The sequence below is a fragment of the Malus sylvestris genome, chromosome 8 (genome assembly GCF_916048215.2).
Source record: "Malus sylvestris chromosome 8, drMalSylv7.2, whole genome shotgun sequence".
NCBI lineage: Eukaryota > Viridiplantae > Streptophyta > Magnoliopsida > Rosales > Rosaceae > Malus > Malus sylvestris.
In genome coordinates this window covers 29,084,002-29,104,389 of record NC_062267.1, presented here as the reverse complement: position 1 = coordinate 29,104,389, position 20,388 = coordinate 29,084,002, and the positions used below count along the sequence as shown (strand labels likewise).

Sequence of the window (20,388 nt, the reverse complement as noted above, 5' to 3'; positions counted from 1 at the left end):
TCCAGTGCTCGTAGCATGGAAGAGCTTTGCGATGAAAATAGTTGGCTTTACTAAACATATGAGTTAGAAGTCTTTTTGTTTGTTATTTTTTCATCAATTTCCTCTAAGAGAATCATGAGAACTTACTAGTAACGCAAATGGTGATTATATATGTAATAAATCATAAGTAAATTAATTATACTATGTGACAGTGTTTCAGTACCATACAATAATATTCTAATAAGCAATTGACCATCTCGAACTGCTGAATATAATTCATGGCAATCATAAAGACATGTTCTGATGACACTGTACAACATCACAATTAAAGTTTTAGATTTAAAGATTACATCCACACTGTACATCATATGTTGGTGCCTTGACTCCCAAGTTACAATTTCAACTGGTTATGTTGTTAGGGCATCCGGAAGACTGGTGGGTGCTCCCAATATTTTACCACCAACATCAGGAAACGATTCGTATCCAGGCAACGAACTCACTCGTCCATCTCTCCCAATCTGAACTGGGTATGTCATCAAGTGTCCCTTCATCTCCCTATGCTCTTCAGACACAAATGCTTTCCAGTTAAGCTTCGCGATGTCGTTAACACGCTTCACGCATTCAAGGCTCTCGGGGTCTTGATAAGTATCCTCAACTCCACCCAGGTGCTCAGCCCACAGTGACATCCGATAACCATATACCTGCGTCCATCCAAAGACATCGAGTAACATTAGCAGACACCAAAAAGATTTGGAGAATATGTTGCTTTTCCGATTACATATACGGTGTTTTGTAACATTGTGTTCGTCCTTTTAGATTGCAGCAAGTAGGAAAGAATTTGATGTAATGGAAGGGTTTCGGACCTGGCCGTGTGGATGAAGATTCTTTTCTGCAGCCCATGTATGGTGTGGTTGGTAAGCACCCATAGCAATTTCTGTGTCCCTTGAACCGTCCATTGATCTTTGGTTAATATTTGCAGATCCCAAGATTACATACTCATCATCAACTATCATCCCTTTGGCGTGAACATAAATCATAAACCGCCGGAACTTTTGCGCTAACAACTGTTAACAAGAGAGAAAAAAGTTAAGGAAATAGCAAATTGTTGGATGTGAGAGCCATCAGAGCCTGTCAAACGTATTTCGTATTGTGCAATAGTAAATTGACTACTAGCTAGTTTACCAGAATGAAAACACAAGTATACCAGTCCACGATTATCGGTTGGCTGATGAGGTTGGGATGAAGATGGAGCTTCACGGTTACCGAGGCAGTAAAAGTTCAAATAATCCTGTGGATGATACTGATCGAAAAGGCCTGCATCTTGAAGGGCACTTGTAACAACCTGGTACATCATACCCATTGTCTGTGCCTGTGGTGACCAGCAAACTTCAAATTAAGCTCAAGAAAATGGAAATAAGAAATCGCGGTTCTCCCTCCGGTGTAACTTCCGGAGCTGTAATCTTTATGCACTAAGTAAGCAAGCTTTGGTTGGCTCTATTAACTCAAGAACTCGACAAGCTGGGAAGCCTACAATAATGTTTATCAACTCTTTAACTGCAGTTTTGAAAGTTCTAAATTCATTCTATGCAAGAATTCAAAAAGTCCAAGCCTGAGTAGTATCTGTAGACATTGAAATTTCGTTGAAATAAATGTTAGCCATCGCATTAAAATTACATTTGTAAACATTGAAATTTTAGTGAATTAAATGTTGACCATTGCATTAAAACTACAACCTTCACCCAAATTCACCTACAACATACACCCAAATTCACCTACAACAATCCATCCAAATTCACCTACAACCTCCACCCAAATTCACCTACTCAAATTCACCTACAACCTCCACCCAAATTCACCTACCCAAATTCACCTACAACATACACCCAAATTCACCTACAACAATCCATCCAAATTCACCTACAACCTCCACCCAAATTCACCTACAACAATCCACCAATTCACCTACAACATCCACCAAAACAAATGGATGGTGGTGGTTCATTCCCAAAGCCTATAAATAGGCTCCTCCATCAAAGAATCAAGGGAGGATTTTAGATACACTTTCTCTACTCCCAAATTGGAAGAGAAATCACACCACACCAAAGCCTTGAAGCCTCGAAACTCTGAAGCTCTCAAGCAAATCCCGAAGGATCAAGAAAGCCCTATCTGTTCTTCGTGAAATCCTCCTTCAAGATCAAGCTCCAACGCCCCTTGAAGAACTTCCACCCATTCAAGATCAAGCCCCGACGGCCCTTGAAGAAGGTGTTCATCATTCATCAACTGTTCGTCCAAGATCAAGCCTCGACGGCCCTTGGATCAACAACACTACATCTACACGTTTCAAAGATAGAATCAGAGGATAAATTTGTAGAAGAGATTGTAACCCCTAAATCATTAATACAAATATTATTTTGGACACGTGTTCTTGTCTCTTTCGTTTCAGGAATTTCCGTGTTTACAAATTTGGCACGCCCGGTGGGACAGTCTCTACCTCTCATCTCTATCTTTGAATCCGCAACAAGCACAAATGGCGTCAAGGAAGGCCCAAGTTGTTCTCGCTGCCAATGCAAGAAACAAGAGCGTCATCACGACAGGGGGCATCACTTCAGGCATCATAACTCGAAGTAAGGCAAAAGCTCTTTCCGCCGCCTCTTCCGCCCCTTCATCAACTCCGCCGAAGGCACAAGAGCACCCGAGGTTCGAACCGGTGATCACCCTGGCCTCGCTCAGGGCGCCAAGAGAGGAAAGCCAGAGGAAGTACTCTGAATCCTTACTTTCCGATGCCGACTCGAGCAGCGGCATAGCTATGCAAGTCATGGTTACCGGAACAACTTCAATTGAGGAGCAGCTGGCTCAGATGAACGAAGCAATCGCAAAGCTCACAAGGACTGTGGAGGAAAAAGACCTGCAAATCGCAGCACTTGTTAACCAACTAGATGCAAAGCCCGATGAGAAAGCCAGGCAAGGGGATAATCCGGTAAAGAAGGAAAACGACGAGGATGAGGAACCTCCAGTGGAGAACGTCGAAGAGACGCTGAAGCTAGACCAAGCGGCGACACTCATGGGGTCTCTCTCTATCCAGCAGCTGCAGGAGATGATCGCCAACACCATCAAGGCGCAGTATGAAGGAAGCTCACATGATTCCGTACTATACTCAAAGCCCTACTCCAAGAAGATTGACGCTTTGAAGATGCCAAAGGGCTATCAACCACCAAAGTTTATGCAGTTCGATGGAAAGGGGAACCCGAAGCAACATATCGCCCACTTCATTGAAACCTGCAGCAATGCTGGAACAGAGGGAGACTACCTCGTCAAGCAGTTCGTGCGCTCGCTGAAAAGCAACGCCTTTGACTGGTACACCGACCTCGAGCCCGAGTCTATCAGCAGTTGGGATCAGCTAGAAAAGGAATTCCTCAACCGTTTCTACAGCACGCGCCGCACCGTAAGCATGCTGGAGCTGACCAGTACGAAACAGTGGAAGGAGGAACCCGTCGTCGACTACATCAATAGATGGCGTTTATTAAGTCTGGATTGCAAAGATCGGCTCTCTGAAACCTCTGCCATTGAGATGTGTGTTCAAGGCATGCACTGGGGGTTACATTACATTCTCCAAGGCATAAAACCAAGAACGTTTGAGGAGCTGGCAACGCGCTCCCACGACATGGAGCTGAGTATCGCCAATCACGGAAAGAATGAGCCGATCACCCACTTCAAGAAGGATAAGGTGTTCGCCCCGAGTGTGGACAAGACCGGAAAAAAGCCTGCAAAGGAAACTTTTACTGTCAACACTACCCCCATCAAAACCCCATCCGCGCCTATCAAGACCACCTCTGCACCTATCAAGATTTCCTCCAAGACCAAGGCAAAGGAGACAAAAAGAAGTGAGCCTCCTCGCACCCAAGACAAGTATAAAAACACCTTGAGAGAGTTGGAGCAAAAGACGTACCCTTTTCCTGACTCAGACGTGGATGCAATGTTAGATGACTTGCTGGAAAAGAAGGTAATTGAGTTACCAGAGTGCAAGCGCCCTGAAGAAATGAATCGAACGAACGATCCTAGGTACTGCAAGTACCATCGTATCGTAAGCCATCATGTGGGCAAATGCTTCGTCCTCAAAGAACTCATTATGAAGCTAGCGCAACAAGGGAGAATCGAGCTAGACCTTGAGGACACAGCCGCAACACATACTACTACAGTGGCGTTCGGATCCTTCGATCCCGTGCCTCTCCAAACGACACCCAACCATTCCTATCAATGTGCAAGCTACACGGCGCCTTCTACACAACCATCGCCGGGGGCAAACGAACAAGATGCGTATACCGATGATGATGAAGGATGGACATTGGTGACCTACAAAAAAACAAAGAAACCAAAACCACAAGCCACAAGACCAAAGGTGGAACAAGTGAGAAAACACCGTCGCCGCAACAGTAGGAAGCCTAAAAGAAACGTAAAAGTCGATAAGCCAACGTATGCTGGGGAACCCGTGGAGCAAGAGCCACGCATTCCTGTCTCCTTGCGCGAGTACTTCCCGAATGACTTCTTCCAACAGTGCACCATCGCTGCATGCCATATGGTCGAAGTAGAAACGGAAGAACCTTCAAAAAGCAAAGATACCACCACTGAGGGAAAAAAAACTCTCACGCTCGAAGAAGGTCTGCCAACACACTTTAGCATTGAGGAAGCGCTACGATTACCAAAGAAGATGCGAATAGCATTAGCAGCGGCCTTGGAAAGTCCCAATGAACATGAAGTGCAAGAAAGCAAGAACGAAGACTTGAAGCTTCGGCCACATGAATGTGCCACATGTTGTGCCATAGAGGACGCAATCCATTTCACCGACGAAGACTTGCTGCTAGGATCCAAGCCTCACAACCGTCCTCTCTTCGTCTCTGGGTATGTAAAGGAGCACAAAGTCAACCGCATGCTTGTGGATGGTGGATCAGCCATAAACATCATGCCAAAGTCGACAATGATTACAATCGGCATCAAGGCGGATGAACTGTCCCTAAGTCGTCTACTAATCCAAGGTTTTAATCAAGGAGGACAAAGAGCGATGGGCATGATCCGAGTGGAGATGACTATTGGCGAACTCAAGTCGAGCACGATATTCCACGTGATTGATGCAAGAACTTCCTACGGCTTACTCTTAGGAAGGCCTTGGATCCATGCGAATGGAGTAGTACCGTCCACCCTTCACCAATGCTTAAAATTCTACCGAGAAGGAGTGAAGGTGATCTATGGCGACACCAAACCATTCACTGAAGCCGAATCACATTTCGCAGACGCCAAGTTCTACATGGATGAAGACATGGTGCCCGAAGCTCTTCCAAAAGAGATCAAATCCACGGGCAAAGCAACACCTAAAAAGCAGGAACGACAAGCCATGCCCAAGAAGCAAGAAGAAGAAGTTACGCCGTCTTCAAGCAAGAACGATAATGAGCCGGCTAAACGTGCAACAACAAATGAGAGTAAGACGCCCTCAAATGGACCAAACACACCCGTCTTCCGATACATCCCGATGTCGAGAAGAAAGAATGGTCAATCCCCGTTCGAAACTGGAGCAAACAAAGCCGATGCACAGAGGTATATGGATAATGTAAAGTTGCTCAAGACGAATGCAGTTTTACCTCTGACACAGCTAGGCGGCACTAAGGTCGCAAGACTACCACAAGGCTTCATAAAAGCTCTACCAAAGGGGGTGGAACCAAGCTTTCTCCCAACCCAGAGGACCGAAGAAGGTTTTGATCCAAACGCCTATAAACTCATGTCGAAAGCTGGCTACGACTTTGCTTCTTCTTCGAATCATGGAAAGAAGGTTTCAAACACCGTTAACAATAAAGAACGTGACCTCACCGAGACTCAAAGGAAGTTGAAGAAGCACGGTTACGGAGTTGATAACAACAAAGCTGGACTAGGCTTCACACCAAACGCACCCGTGAAGATTTCAAGCAAAGCGAAAAATGCTAGCACTCAACACATCAGCGTGAGTATTGAACAAGATCATGATGAGCCTAAATCCACCCCTTGGACGTCAGTCTTCGATAAGATGAATCGTTCAAAACCCAGAATGTCAGCATTTAACCGCATTGGTGGTCAAAACCGAACCTCCGTCTTCAAGAGACTTAACATGCTAGCATCCCAAAGCTCTGTTTTTGAAAGGTTGTCAAAACCTAAGAAGCAAAGCAACACGACTAGCTCTCTTCCTCGTCAGTCAGCTTTGGAAAGACTTGAAGACAACAAGAAGTTTTCTAGAAATAGGAAGACCACGTCAAAGGAAGAAAAGCTCGTCATGATAGCAGAAAAATGTGATATTCGAAGCTCAATTCCTTCAAGGATGAAGCGCCAAGCAATCTTGGAGGTGGACACAAATGGACCACTAAAAGTAAGAAGGCGCACCATCATCCACACTGGACAATCTTCATGCCGACCAGCCCAAGAGGACGACACCGAAGAGGAATTCCAAGATGTCTTCCACATCACGATCCAAGAAAGCGAAGAAGATGAGATCCCCGAAGAAGGTGTCACTGCTGCGCCACCACAACTGGAGGATGGGGGGCAATCCACAGTCGATGATCTCAAGGAACTCAACTTAGGCACAAAAGAGGAGCAGAGACCTATCTTCGTGAGTGCGTTGCTAAGTGCGGACGAGGTAGACGAGTATTACCAACTGTTATCAGAGTACAAAGACGTCTTTGCTTGGACTTACAAGGAAATGCCCGGCCTTGACCCTGTCATCGCTGTACATCATCTTGCAGTTAAGCCCGGAACGAGACCAATAAAGCAAACTCAAAGGCGCTATCGATCCGAGCTCATTCCACAAATTGAGGTAGAGATTGACAAGCTAATCGAAGCAGGCTTCATTCGAGATGTGCAATACCCTAAGTGGATCTCCAACATCGTCATCGTCCTTAAGAAATCTGGACAAATACGTGTTTGTGTAGACTTTCGGGACCTCAATGACGCTTGCCCGAAAGATGACTTTCCCTTGCCGATCATCGAAATCATGGTGGACGCGACCACTGGCCATGAGGCACTGTCATTTATGGACGGCTCTTCTGGATACAATCAAATTCGTATGGCTCTCGAAGATGAGGAACTAACAGCATTCCGCACTCCAAAAGGTATCTACTGCTACAAGGTGATGCCCTTTGGTCTAAAGAACGCTGGAGCCACATATCAGCGAGCAATGCAGAAAATCTTCAATGACATGCTACACAAAAACGTAGAATGTTATGTAGACGATGTGGTGGTCAAAACAAAGAAAAGATCAGATCACTTGAAGGATTTGCGAGTAGTGTTCGAAAGGCTGCGAAAATACAACCTCAAGATGAACCCGTTAAAATGTGCATTTGGCGTCACCTCAGGAAAGTTTCTCGGCTTCGTTGTCAAGCACCGTGGCATTGAAGTGGACCAATCAAAGATCAAGGCCATTCGAAACATGCCCGAGCCAAGAAACCTGCACGAGCTGAAAAGTCTACAAGGACGACTAGCCTTCATCAGACGCTTCATCTCCAACCTTGCAGGGCGTTGTCAACCGTTTAGTCGACTCATGAAAAAGGATGTCCCGTTCGTATGGGACGAAGCGTGCCACAACGCTTTTGAAAGCATAAAAAAATATTTATCAAGTCCACCTGTCCTGGGGGCGCCTGTGCCCGGGAAACCACTCATATTGTACATCGCCGCTCAGGAAAGTTCAGTGGGAGCACTCTTGGCACAGGAAAATGAATTCCAGAAAGAAGGAGCGCTTTACTACTTGAGTCGAACACTCACCGGCGCTGAGTTGAACTACTCCCCAATAGAAAAAATGTGCCTTGCCTTGGTGTTTGCCATCCAGAAGCTTAGACATTACATGCATGCTTACACCATCCACTTGGTTGCTAAAGCTGACCCGGTTAAATACGTCATGTCCAAGCCAGTTTTGACAGGGCGACTAGCTAAATGGGCGTTGATTCTCAATCAATACGAGATCATTTACGTCCCAGCTAAAGCCGTCAAGGGACAAGCATTAGCAGACTTCCTTGCCGATCATCCAATCCCAGCCGATTGGAAAATCTCAGACGACTTGCCTGACGAGGAGGTATTCTACATTGACATATTCCCGAGATGGACGATGTTCTTCGACGGATCTGCACGAGCAGACGGAGCGGGGGCAGGAGTAGTATTCATGTCGCCACAAAGGCAAATACTACCTTATTCATTCCAACTAAGCGAATTGTGCTCCAACAACGTCGCTGAGTACCAAGCACTAATCATCGGGCTCCAAATGGCGATCAACATGGAAATCACAACCCTCGAGGTATATGGCGACTCCAAGCTCATAATTAGTCAACTCTTGACTGAATATGAGGTGAGAAAAGACGATCTCGTCCCGTACTTCCGACTGGCAACTCAGCTGCTACAAAAGTTCGAGGCCGTAACACTAGAACATGTGCCGAGAAAAGAAAATCAAATGGCAGACGCTCTCGCTAACCTAGCCTCGAGTATGACACTAGGAGAAGACGAAGCGGCAGACGTGCCAGTTTGCCAAAGATGGGTCATCCCCCTCGCCACCGAAATGCTACTAGATGATACAAATGTCATCTCGGTACTTCCAGTCGATGTTGAAGAATGGAGACAACCATTGATTGACTACTTAGAGTATGGAAAACTTCCAAATGATCCTAGACACCGCTCTGAAATACGTCGACGAGCACCTCGCTTCCTCTACTACAAAGAAACACTCTACCGGCGCTCTTTCGAAGGAGTACTTCTGAGATGCCTAGGTGAGGAAGAAGCCAATCAAGCCATGGAAGAAGCGCACTCAGGCGTGTGCGGGGCGCATCAATCTGGACCAAAGCTACATTTCCAGCTCAAAAGAATGGGTTACTACTGGCCAAGTATGGTGAAGGATTGCCTGGAACATGCCAAAAGGTGCCAAGCTTGCCAATTCCACGCCAACTTCATACATCAACCACCTGAACCATTACACCCTACAACTGCTTCGTGGCCATTCGATGCATGGGGACTGGACGTCGTGGGACCAATTACTCCAAAGTCATCTGCAGGAGAAGCCTACATCCTAGCTGCAACAGATTACTTTTCCAAGTGGGCTGAAGCCATACCCCTAAGGGAAGTAAAAAAGGAAACTGTTGTCCGTTTCATCAAAGAACATATCATCCACAGATATGGTGTGCCTCGTTACATTATCACGGACAATGGAAAACAGTTCTCCAACCGACTTGTAGACGAGCTCTGTGAGAAATACAAGTTCAAGCAGCATAAGTCTTCCATGTATCATGCTCCGGCCAACGGTCTAGCGGAAGCATTCAACAAAACATTGTGCAACCTCTTAAAGAAGGTGATCGGCCGAACAAAGAGGGACTGGCATGAAAGAATAAGCGAAGCACTTTGGGCATATAGGACGACGCATAGGACTCCTACCCAAGCTACCCCTTATTCTCTCGTATATGGCGTGGAAGCTGTTTTACCGCTAGAAAGTCAAATCCCCTCACTTAGGATGGCTATACAAGAAGGTTTGACTGATGAAGAGAATGCAAAGTTGCGCCTTCAAGAGTTGGAATCACTTGACGAAAGAAGGCTCGAAGCTCAACAACACCTGGAATGCTACCAAGCACGGCTATCCAAGGCATTCAACAAGAAGGTCCGCCCAAGGTCTTTCCAAACTGGAGATCTCGTCCTTGCATTACGAAGGCCTATCATCACAACTCACAAGACAAAAAGCAAGTTCACATCAAAGTGGGATGGACCGTACGTAATACAAGAGGTCTACATAAGCGGCGCCTACTTAATCATGGCAGAGGACGGCTTGAAGATCGGTCCCATCAATGGCAGATTCTTGAAGCGTTACTACCCCTAAAAAGCGACGACCAGACTCCTTGCCTGCATGAGCCTAAACTGCACACGGCACAAAGCTCCTGGCCCGCAAGAGCATAAACTGTGTACGGCAAAATCATCATCAAAATCACTATAAAAAAAAATAAAAAAAAAAAAAAATCATCGTTCATTTGAACTACGTTATGACTTGATCCCTCATCAACCGGGGGTACGTAGGCAACTTGAAACTTCAAAACTTCAAGTACAGTCACATCACCAACAAAAACACAAACACTTTGAAGAATAAATAGCAAGTCAAGATATGAATATTTTATTTCTTTAAAGAAATGATTTGGTTACAAAGCCATATTACAAAGGTGAGCACTACGCCAACGTCACCACCAAGGGAAAACTGTGACCAAAAGGCATTACGCAGCAAAACCCCACCTGCAACACATGGTGCGCACACCGAAAGCAAGTGGACCTCCAAGTCAGCCACGCGACCTCGTCTGCAAACACCTTCTTTTCCGCTGACTCTTCTCCTTCCTCTTCTCCATTGGTGGAAACATTTGCAGCGCCATCGAAGACGATAAACGGAAGCCCAAGCGGTTGTAGCAACCATGTTGCAGTCCTTCATCCTTCCGTCCTCATACTCTCCTGCAACTCTCCCTGAAGCTTGCAGGATAATGAAGTTTGTTGTTGCTGCCCTAATTTTGATGATGGTGAGCTTTTCCTCTGCCGCAGTGAAGACTTCGGATGAACACGATGAACATAGACGTAACCGACTGCAGGGCGATGGGGTTGAAGAAGCTGCACCACCTTTTTTGTCCAACACCAAGCTCACCACACGGCAGACGAGAAGAGCACGTCACAGCAAAGAAACACGACAGTGCAGTTAAGATTCAGGGCAGTAAGCTGGTGCAGTGTCTATGTAAAGACTACGCAATGCCCTATGTATGTATGCATGTGTGTATGAATGCGTGTGTATATATATATTGGTCTCAACAGGCTGCAAATAAAACCGGTTTGCATGTAGTGCAGTGACTGTGCAAACAGTGATCCGCATGCGATGCAGTGACTGTGTAAAAAGCAATCCGCATCCAATGAAGATTGTGATAAGGTGATTGTGCAAGTGAAAAGATGGTCCGCATGCGAGAAGAACGCAATGCAGTGAGGAAGGCCACGAAAAAAACCAACTGTGCTATCGTCAAGCCACTCACGAGTGTGTATTACTATTCGCAAAGTCAATAATGGAAAAGGAAATGGGTGGTGATGACAAAATGATGCTTCCAGTCACCATCTAAAAAGAAATGGGTGCACTAGTCACCATCTAAAAGGAAGTGGGTGCATAGGGAAGTAATGCATCTTAGTCAGATATGCGTTTTATTTGCGTTTCAACACAACATACTGAATAAAATAAGGCATGTCCATTAATATCTCCGAGAAATTACACAAAAAAAAAAAAAAAAGAGCCTTCACGAATGTCACTTGTGTGAAGCCTCAGTACTTGGAGCCTGGGTACTCGGTGGAACCCTAAAGGAGGGAGGCACTGAAGATAGCTTATTCGGAGCCTCAATACTTGGTCGAATTCCAGATGACGAAGGCAAAAAGTGCCTCTGGAATACATCCACAAACTTCCGATGGTCACTTTGAATTCGACCTTCGGAGTCCATCAGCTGATCAAGCTTCCTCTTCATGCTCGTCGAATAACTATTTGCAAGCACATGCAACTCTCTATTCTCACGCTTGAGCTGCCTAATCTCTTGACTAAGAGCCGTCACCTCGGCTGTCAATGATTCAACCTGGCGAGTTCGAGCAAGTAAGCGTTGGCCCATGTTGGAAACAGAGTTCGCACACTGGACACTGAGAGCCTGGGACTCTTGAACAGCTAACTCATCAGACCGTCGTGAAAGTATCCTATTATCTTTAGGAGTGATGAGGTTTCTAGCTACAACCGTAGCCGTGGTTGCATCCCTCATCACAGAGTCCTCAACTGTAAGAGGGCCATTAGAAGAAAAAAAAGACGGGCGCCATACATTACCCTGACGCGGTGCACCTGTGTCACTGCTAAGACTCAAATCTAAGCAAATGTTAAAAGGGGAAGCCATTTTCAAAAAAATACTAAAAGAAAAAGGTTGGATGAAGCAAAGAGTAGCAGAGATAATTTTTCACGGGCAGGCAACCTTCAAATTGTGCGTGTTGAATACAATTGACACCTCTTTAAAATGAGAGGCAGCACAACCATTCGTTCATAAATCGAAGAGACACCACTCTCCGAATTTCAAAACCCGGATTTTCCTGCGTAAAGTCCGTCGACACTTGTCAGACACAATCTCAGCTTTCGGCTATCACGTGTAACTTTGTCAGATATCACTGACAAAGTTGAAAACGCGTGAGGTCCATTATGCCAACTACCGCACTTCTGACGACAAGCGTGGGTGACAAGGCCACGCTCACCCTGCCACTTGATGTTGAGAGCTCACCATATAATTCGACCTCCATCCTATAGTAAGACACACATCCAGCCTGACCCCTCTCCCTTGCCTAAGGCATCTGCAACCAAAACTCAGTTTTCTTCCTCCCTGAAAACACATCCAGCCTGACCTTTCTTCCTTGCCGAAGACATCTGCAACCAAAACTCAGTTTTCTTCCTCCCTGAAAACACATCCAACCTGACCTTTCTTCCTCGCCGAGGGCATCTGCAACCAAAACTCAGTTTTCTTCCTCCCTGGAAACGCCTCTTCAACCAAGCCATACCAGAGTAAAGGTATCTCATATCATTGAGGTTGAGAGCAAGAGTATCTCATAGCATGCTTTCTCCCTATCATTTTCTTTGTCCTCCCTCTTCACTGCGAAGACAAGGATAAAGAAAGCAATATGTCGGAACCTCCACTCAAGCTCCTGGTAAGGAACCGACTGCTTGGAACCTTGCCTGATTGCTCACCTAGCCGTGCTCTCGGATACTCATCCTCAACATCTTTTGCTTCCTCTTCGTCTACCACGTCTGCCTGGAAAACAGATGATGCAGGTGAAGATGATGCAGATGAAGATGATGCATCGAAGCATATGGAGACAAGCACGACGAATGCATGTGCTGATCGTCCGCTACTTCTTCAAAAGCAAAAGTATCTCATATCACTGGGGTCGAAAGCAAAGGTATCTCATATCATGCTCTTCCCCCATCTTTTCCTTTGCCCTTGCTCTTGCCTGCTGAACAAGGAGAAAGGATGCAATCAGTCGGAACCTGAAATTAAATGTCCGACCAGGAACTGATTGCCCGGAACCTTTGCCTGGTTACTTACCTAGCGTTGCTCTCGAGTGCTCATCTTCAACTGCTGATATGTCTCGAATTCCCTCAGCAAATGCTTCAGGAGTGTGGATCTGTTAACATCGGCGCTTTGCACTGAAGCTGCCAAGCATGGGTGAGTCGCTGAGAGATGGTGCTCCGAAGAACCATTTAAAGGCAAAAGGTTGCACACCGCTTTAGCTATGCAAAAGAAACAAGCAGAGAAGAATGCAATACAATGAGCTGGAACAAATCATGAAACATGAAGCCCTTCCCTGCATAACCACACAATCCAGACGGAGGAGTTCAAGTAAAGATCCAAGCTGGACAGCGTTGCTCTAACCAAAAGGCTCGATAAGCTTTAACAACCCTTCGCTGGCACCGTCACCGAAGAGCAAAGCCTCGATAATCCTTAAAGATCAAGTCACCAACTGGAAGAAGAACCCATCAATCTTGAAGATCATACTGTTGACCAAACTGCTCAGGGTTCATATGAAAATGCTGCGAACTTCCTTGATCTTTCAAAGCATGCATGTCCTGAAACCGCTCGTGGTCATGTTTAAATTCGAAATCAAGCCTCAACGACCCTGACTCAAGATCAAGTGTCCACCACCCTTGAGTCAAATCCAGTTCAAGATTAAGTCTGTGGAAAGTCCTTTGGAGGAAACCAGAAAACTCCTCCAGCCTAGTTCAAGATCAAAGCTGTGGAAAGTCAACAAGCACAACAAAATACGTGCCGATTCATCCATTATCAAAGCCAAGGATCGTCTACTACGTGAAGCTCTTTGTGGTCCAATTTCATCCAAGATCAAGCCTCAACGGCCCTTGAAGAAATTTCAAACAAAATTCAAGAACAAGCCTTAACGGCACTTGAAGAAACTCCCAGACCAGTTCAAGATCAAGCCTCAACGGCCCTTGGATCGACATCTACATTAAGGGACTTCAAAACGCATCTTCTACACGTGACAAGCACATGTATACTACGCGCCTTGAAGTGGGGGCATTTGTAGACATTGAAATTTCGTTGAAATAAATGTTAGCCATCGCATTAAAATTACATTTGTAAACATTGAAATTTTAGTGAATTAAATGTTGACCATTGCATTAAAACTACAACCTTCACCCAAATTCACCTACAACATACACCCAAATTCACCTACAACAATCCATCCAAATTCACCTACAACCTCCACCCAAATTCACCTACTCAAATTCACCTACAACCTCCACCCAAATTCACCTACCCAAATTCACCTACAACATACACCCAAATTCACCTACAACAATCCATCCAAATTCACCTACAACCTCCACCCAAATTCACCTACAACAATCCACCAATTCACCTACAACATCCACCAAAACAAATGGATGGTGGTGGTTCATTCCCAAAGCCTATAAATAGGCTCCTCCATCAAAGAATCAAGGGAGGATTTTAGATACACTTTCTCTACTCCCAAATTGGAAGAGAAATCACACCACACCAAAGCCTTGAAGCCTCGAAACTCTGAAGCTCTCAAGCAAATCCCGAAGGATCAAGAAAGCCCTATCTGTTCTTCGTGAAATCCTCCTTCAAGATCAAGCTCCAACGCCCCTTGAAGAACTTCCACCCATTCAAGATCAAGCCCCGACGGCCCTTGAAGAAGGTGTTCATCATTCATCAACTGTTCGTCCAAGATCAAGCCTCGACGGCCCTTGGATCAACAACACTACATCTACACGTTTCAAAGATAGAATCAGAGGATAAATTTGTAGAAGAGATTGTAACCCCTAAATCATTAATACAAATATTATTTTGGACACGTGTTCTTGTCTCTTTCGTTTCAGGAATTTCCGTGTTTACAATCAAACTTTCATGCTTGTTTCGGGGAATTGGGAAGGTTATAATTGTAGACAACAGTGAAACCCTAAAAGCTTACGTTGTTAGGAAATGGCCAAATTTCCCTCACATAGAGATTTGGCCAAATGAATGCAGATAAAGATATATATATAGGTGCAGTCCCACCAGTGGGCATTGGAGGTTTCGAACTCATTGCAACCAAAGCTGTGGTACCAAGTTAGACAACCACTAGAGCTCAAAATCTTAAGTTGTGCCGGAAAATGCTAGCAACGTCTATCAAGCTAACAAAAGTTACTATATCAGTCAATGCAGACAAAGTTTCTTCTTCGCGGTATATCTTACGTTACAAAAGTGCAGAATTTCACAAAAGTTGTAACACAGAAAAATTATGACTTTAGTTCTTGGCTTGGAAATTTCTATAGGCAGGACTCAGGGGTCATACATAAACTGATCAGACAAAGATCACTCACAAAGGAAAGGCGAAATAACAACCGAGTTCTAGCATTCATTACATCCCAATTTATCCACATACAAGAAAGTATGGTTGAGAAATTCCCTTTTTACACATTTTTAAAAAGGTCAAGAGACTAAAGAGTTCCTTGTAGCGTAACAGAAGACAGAATGATCTAACCTGCCAGTATAAAATTTCCTGAGTAGCAGAGGCAGTTGGGACACCCTCTGGCCACATAGGTACTACTATATACACTGAGAAACGCTCATTTGCTTTGATTTTGCTGGCAACTTTTAGGGCCAGTTCCATCGGGATCAAGTTATCTGCACCTGTGGTGGTGATATTGCAAGTATGAAAAAGAGCAAAATTGAGAGCCAAAGGGTATTTGTTAACATGTTAGCTGACGAAAGTGTAACCCTGGCAACACCAGAAACTAAGCTGTAACTTACCTGCATTTTTGTACGACGGCCAGTAGAATGAAGATCCAACGAAGTACTGATTCTCTATGTATATAAAGCGTTGAGCTGATCGTATAGCTTTAATATATGCAACATGGATGCTCTTATCTATTTTCAAATTCTTTCCACAAATAAGATTCTGCAAGAAGTGAAAGTCAGATTAAAGGGTTTTATTTGTGGGTTTGACCTCTCAGTTTATGATCAATGAACAAAAACCTGTTAGAAGCTACTAATTAACTAGATGGTTAACACACTAATTTTCGGTAAAGTAAATAAGTGAGAAAAAACTGTGAGGATTATAAACGAATTACATAAACCTAGTTCTAACCTGCGCTTCAGCATCCTGGACGCCCTTCGGAAATCCCTTTACAGATCCTGAGTCAATGGACCTGAATACCTATCAAAGAAGAGTCAAAACTGACCACCATCTGTGTAAAAGTTTCCTTGAAATGAGTTGCAGTATTAAGCTGTTATCATTGAAACTTTTCCTTCCCTACCTGAACATGCCAGTTCTCACGATCTTCTTCACTGCTAACACGTACATTTTGTTCACCATCACGATTAGAAGTTGGAGAGACTATCCATGAAACGCGGTCAAGCCTTATCAAGGCATCATCATGCCTATTAGTGACCTTTTTTATCTTGAAGTCGCGCTTTTTTGCCTTTCTCCATCTTTGTTCAAAATTTGTCAATATATCATATGCAGCAGGACCCTCAATTTTACAGTGTAAATCATGCCATGGTTCCCTCGGGCCATGATCGTTAGGCTGTACTTGTTACAACAAATAGAACTGTCAAAACCGTATATTTATACTTATTTATTGTTTGAACTTTCAACAAAAGGAGACCACTTAAGACGTCGAAAAGTAAAGAGATGCAGATTGAACCAAACATCACTGGTAGCAAAAAGATATGATTAATATATTAATACATTAAACCTTGGTTGTAACTTCATAAATATAAACAAAACAAAAAAAAAGAAGCGAAAAGTATACTATAAAGAATAATCTGATAGCAAAACTCAAGCTTAAACGGGGCAGGCCAATGTTGGGCAAAATGCACGTATTGCTCACTACTGAGCAAAAAATGCACAGATTTCTCCGTGTCGTAACAAAGTTGAAAAGGAGAGAAAAGAATAAAGAAAACTGCTTCAGTACATATCATATCATACATTGATCTCAAGAATGTAGATAGTTGTATAGAGGTGATATCGCTACTTACAGGGAATGTAGGATTATGAATATCATTTTGAAAGACTGAGTTGACATCTTTAAAGAGCCTGTGCTCCGGAGTGTCATATCTTCCGTCACACATATCCAGGCCACCAATGAAAGCAGTTATTTTCCGATTATTCCCAGAAGCTGTGTCAAGAAGCACACATTTCTGATGATGCGTAAAAAGGGTTCCCACAACCTGGACTAGAGGAATCCATTTAAATGAGCAACTGAAATTACACGACGCTATAGGATATGTATCATTCCAGTAAACAACATGGGTTTAGCTCTAAAATGCAGATGTTCCATACCTGTTGCTTGAAAATACTAAGCTTATTGCTCGCATAACGAGGAGAAAGAACACAATGAACACTGGAATGTTTGAAAAACCTTTTGGTTTCCTCGTCATGGGTCTGCATGACACCTTCCTGCATTGAAACGATCATCAATAAAATGCATTCTAATAGTAATAACATGTAATATTTGTAACTTTCAGATCTCATGGAATTACCGTTTTCAAAAATAATTTGTCATGTGAAGTTTTATCATCCCAGATCAGCATAACAACACGAATCCCTTCTTGTGACTTGTACTTCAACAACTCCCCAAGTGCCAGCTCTCCTCCAGAAGGTAGTGGCCTTGTTGGCTCCCTTACAAGCTTAACACGGTGGTACACTGACCAGCCTATAATATATATAAGGTGCTGAGCTTCCAAGATGGCATGACATATGTCTTCCCAGCACTTCCCTTGCTGAAAAATTTTCCCTCCTTCCAGTACAATTTCAGGCAGCATATTGTTAGGTACATGAGCATCTTGATATAAAGTGACACTCCCTCCTTTGCGAAGGGGAAAATATGTATTAGGAACTCCCTTATAGTCGGGCCCAGCGCCAACACCATTCTTATACAAAGGGTTACCTTCAACTGGCTTAAACTGAATAGAAACATGCAGTTCAGGAAAAGGTTTTAAACAGTTCCCATGATTGCCAATAATCGGAAACCAGTCATTAATTGGCTTTCCCGAAATGATTTTATCAACAGATATCTCCACTACTCCAATAAGTTCTGCTCCAAGAACATCATTATCTTTGACATGAAACTCCACCTTCACAACAGGGTGAGCAACAGGTACGCAAAAATGTTCTTCCCACGAAGGATTCTCGCAGTTTGAAATTATTCTGGTTTGAGCAACAGTTGCTCCGGCTAGGCAAACAGACACATAAGGATCACTTGTAATCATTGCCTGCTTTCCCGAAGCTGTTTTAGTTGGCCTATTACCGAAGGGAGTAGAGCAAGTCCCAAACATGGTGAAACACCGTCTCATTCTTTCCGAAGGTAAATCCATATTTGGAAGAGCTTTAGCTTCTATAATCCACAAATCCAGTTCACCATGCAAGATAATATGTTCTTTAGGACTCCCATCCTCACTGCCGTCGCTACCCATTTTGACAGGTGAACGTGAGAAAGGAAATGATTTTGTAGCTTCCTATCTAGCAACTATAAAGTTATCTCACAATTGCTAACTGTATCCCATTATATCATCTATCAAAATCTGAGATAATAGTAAGAATAACAACTTATAATAGAGAACTCCTCCTCCCGGGAGTCTAAAAGAATCGGTTAGTGACTTAAGTACGACACATCTGGAATGAAAGCGCAAGAACTGCAGTAAACTCATACACAAGCACAAATCTTCAGCATAATCAAGCATCTAGGAAATTTAAAGCATGATTTCCTCGTCCGCATATCTGTTTGACAATCAAGCAATTAGGCAATTTTGGAGCATGATTCAAGAATGTCCCCTGATAATATCGGAAATGAGAACTCCGTTAGATCAGACAAAACATTTCCTCAGCACAGACGCATATTTCATACACATACGAACAGTTTGAAAACTACAAAAGAGTAAAATGCATTAGAGACAAGCACATAGATGTTCCCTTAACGATCTCGATCAATGACCAGAAGCAAGTGAACCATCTCAATATTCAAAAATCAAGCTTTCCAGTAAATTATTAGACAAACTGAACTATCAATATTGTAGATGCAAGAAATATACTTTTGCTTTCTGATTGCGCCAAAAATAAGAACCACGGTTTTTGTGTTTCTTTGAAAACAATTCAAAGTTCTCATTTAGTTAGCTAGCATACTCAATACTTCAGGGAGCAAGTTTGTGACTAAATAACATAAACTAGGAAGAAGTTAGCAAGATAAATTGTACTAAAACGAAAGACTTTCAATGTCAACACAAGAGGCATACTAAATGTACAATTTGTCAAGTCAGGTTCGGATAATTTTGGTATTAAATGATTGAGTATTTGGTCTAAACTGAGGCCTAAAACACATAGCTGCATCCGAAAAGTCCTACTATATCGTTCTTTAAACGGGACGCCATCATAAGCAAAATTTATGTTATTCTAGGTTGGACACGTGACTCGAAGACCTACTGATGATTCGGTTAGAAAATGTGACTATGAGACGGCGACTCTGGGAAAAAGGGTAGAGGAAGACCTAGGAAGACTTGGAAAGAGACTCAAAAGATATTGGGATAAGGCTTGGTTATTGTTGTTGTTGTAGAATTAGGTTCAAGTTTACAGTTTCAATGGCATGATTGCTGCCCAGTTATTTGCACGATTCGATTATTAAGAAATAAAGTTTTGAAATTGTTTTCTTTTTCTTTTGTTCTTCTTGACAAATTCTTGAAATTTTTAATTCTATATTTTGTGTATTAAAGTTTCCTTTACTAATCAAATTTATATATATCGAATGTAAAGCATGCCAAACATTAAAAGATGACAAATTCATACATACATACATATATATATATATATATATATCAATCACCAAAGAGAAAATAATATATATATATATATATCACCATTTAAACCTTGTAAAAAAAATCACCATTTGAACATTCAGAGAAACATAAGCCATTAAAAGATGACAAGTTCATCAGATAATTCATAAACATTTACTGTTTAATCTCACCTGATGAGGAACGGAATTATTTCTTTCTGCTTTCTTTTTCGGGGAGAAACAGAAGCGAGCTGGCCTAACAGCACCATCACCACCACCAGGACGAGAGAGGAGAGAGAGAGGAGAGAGAGAGGGGGAGGGGAAGAGAGAGAGAGAAAGAGAGAGAGGAGGTTGAATGAAGCGATATTGGCGGGAAATAAATGGAAGCGGAAGGCAGAGCTCCTTTGGCTGCCTCTTTTCCCTACAAAACGTTCTCACCTATTCAAACTGAAAATAGAGAGTCAAATTAAAAATTGAAAAACTGCTCCACCTATTTTAAAAAATAATTCTTACGAGCCATTTAGCGGTCTGTTAATATTCTTTTTCAC

The 20,388-nt window shown here is 43.3% G+C and overlaps 1 protein-coding gene and 1 long non-coding RNA gene across 4 annotated transcripts; both read right to left on the bottom strand.

The window, feature by feature from the left end:
• Window positions 1-153: 153 nt before the first annotated feature.
• LOC126633331 (phospholipase D delta-like) lies at window positions 154-20,240 on the bottom strand. 2 transcript variants are annotated; one of them, XM_050303910.1, is made up of 11 exons: window positions 20,033-20,240; window positions 17,556-18,846; window positions 17,356-17,472; window positions 17,052-17,243; window positions 16,328-16,597; window positions 16,159-16,227; window positions 15,822-15,969; window positions 15,553-15,701; window positions 1,184-1,348; window positions 843-1,043; window positions 154-680 (listed from the first exon to the last, which is right to left on the bottom strand). In XM_050303910.1, exons 2-11 carry the CDS (start codon window positions 18,486-18,488, stop codon window positions 387-389), a joined length of 2,538 nt encoding a protein of 845 aa, XP_050159867.1. In that variant the 5' UTR covers window positions 18,489-18,846; window positions 20,033-20,240; the 3' UTR covers window positions 154-386. The 2 variants fall into 2 exon arrangements, with proteins under 2 accessions (XP_050159867.1, XP_050159868.1); XM_050303911.1 differs by having other exon boundaries at window positions 17,556-18,792.
• LOC126633332 (uncharacterized) lies at window positions 1,606-14,930 on the bottom strand. Of its 2 annotated transcripts, XR_007627024.1 has the most exons (4): window positions 14,322-14,930; window positions 14,215-14,284; window positions 1,836-1,919; window positions 1,606-1,798 (listed from the first exon to the last, which is right to left on the bottom strand). It is a non-coding gene; the product is annotated as an uncharacterized LOC126633332 (long non-coding RNA). The 2 variants fall into 2 exon arrangements; XR_007627023.1 differs by lacking the exon at window positions 14,215-14,284.
• Window positions 20,241-20,388: the final 148 nt, after the last annotated feature.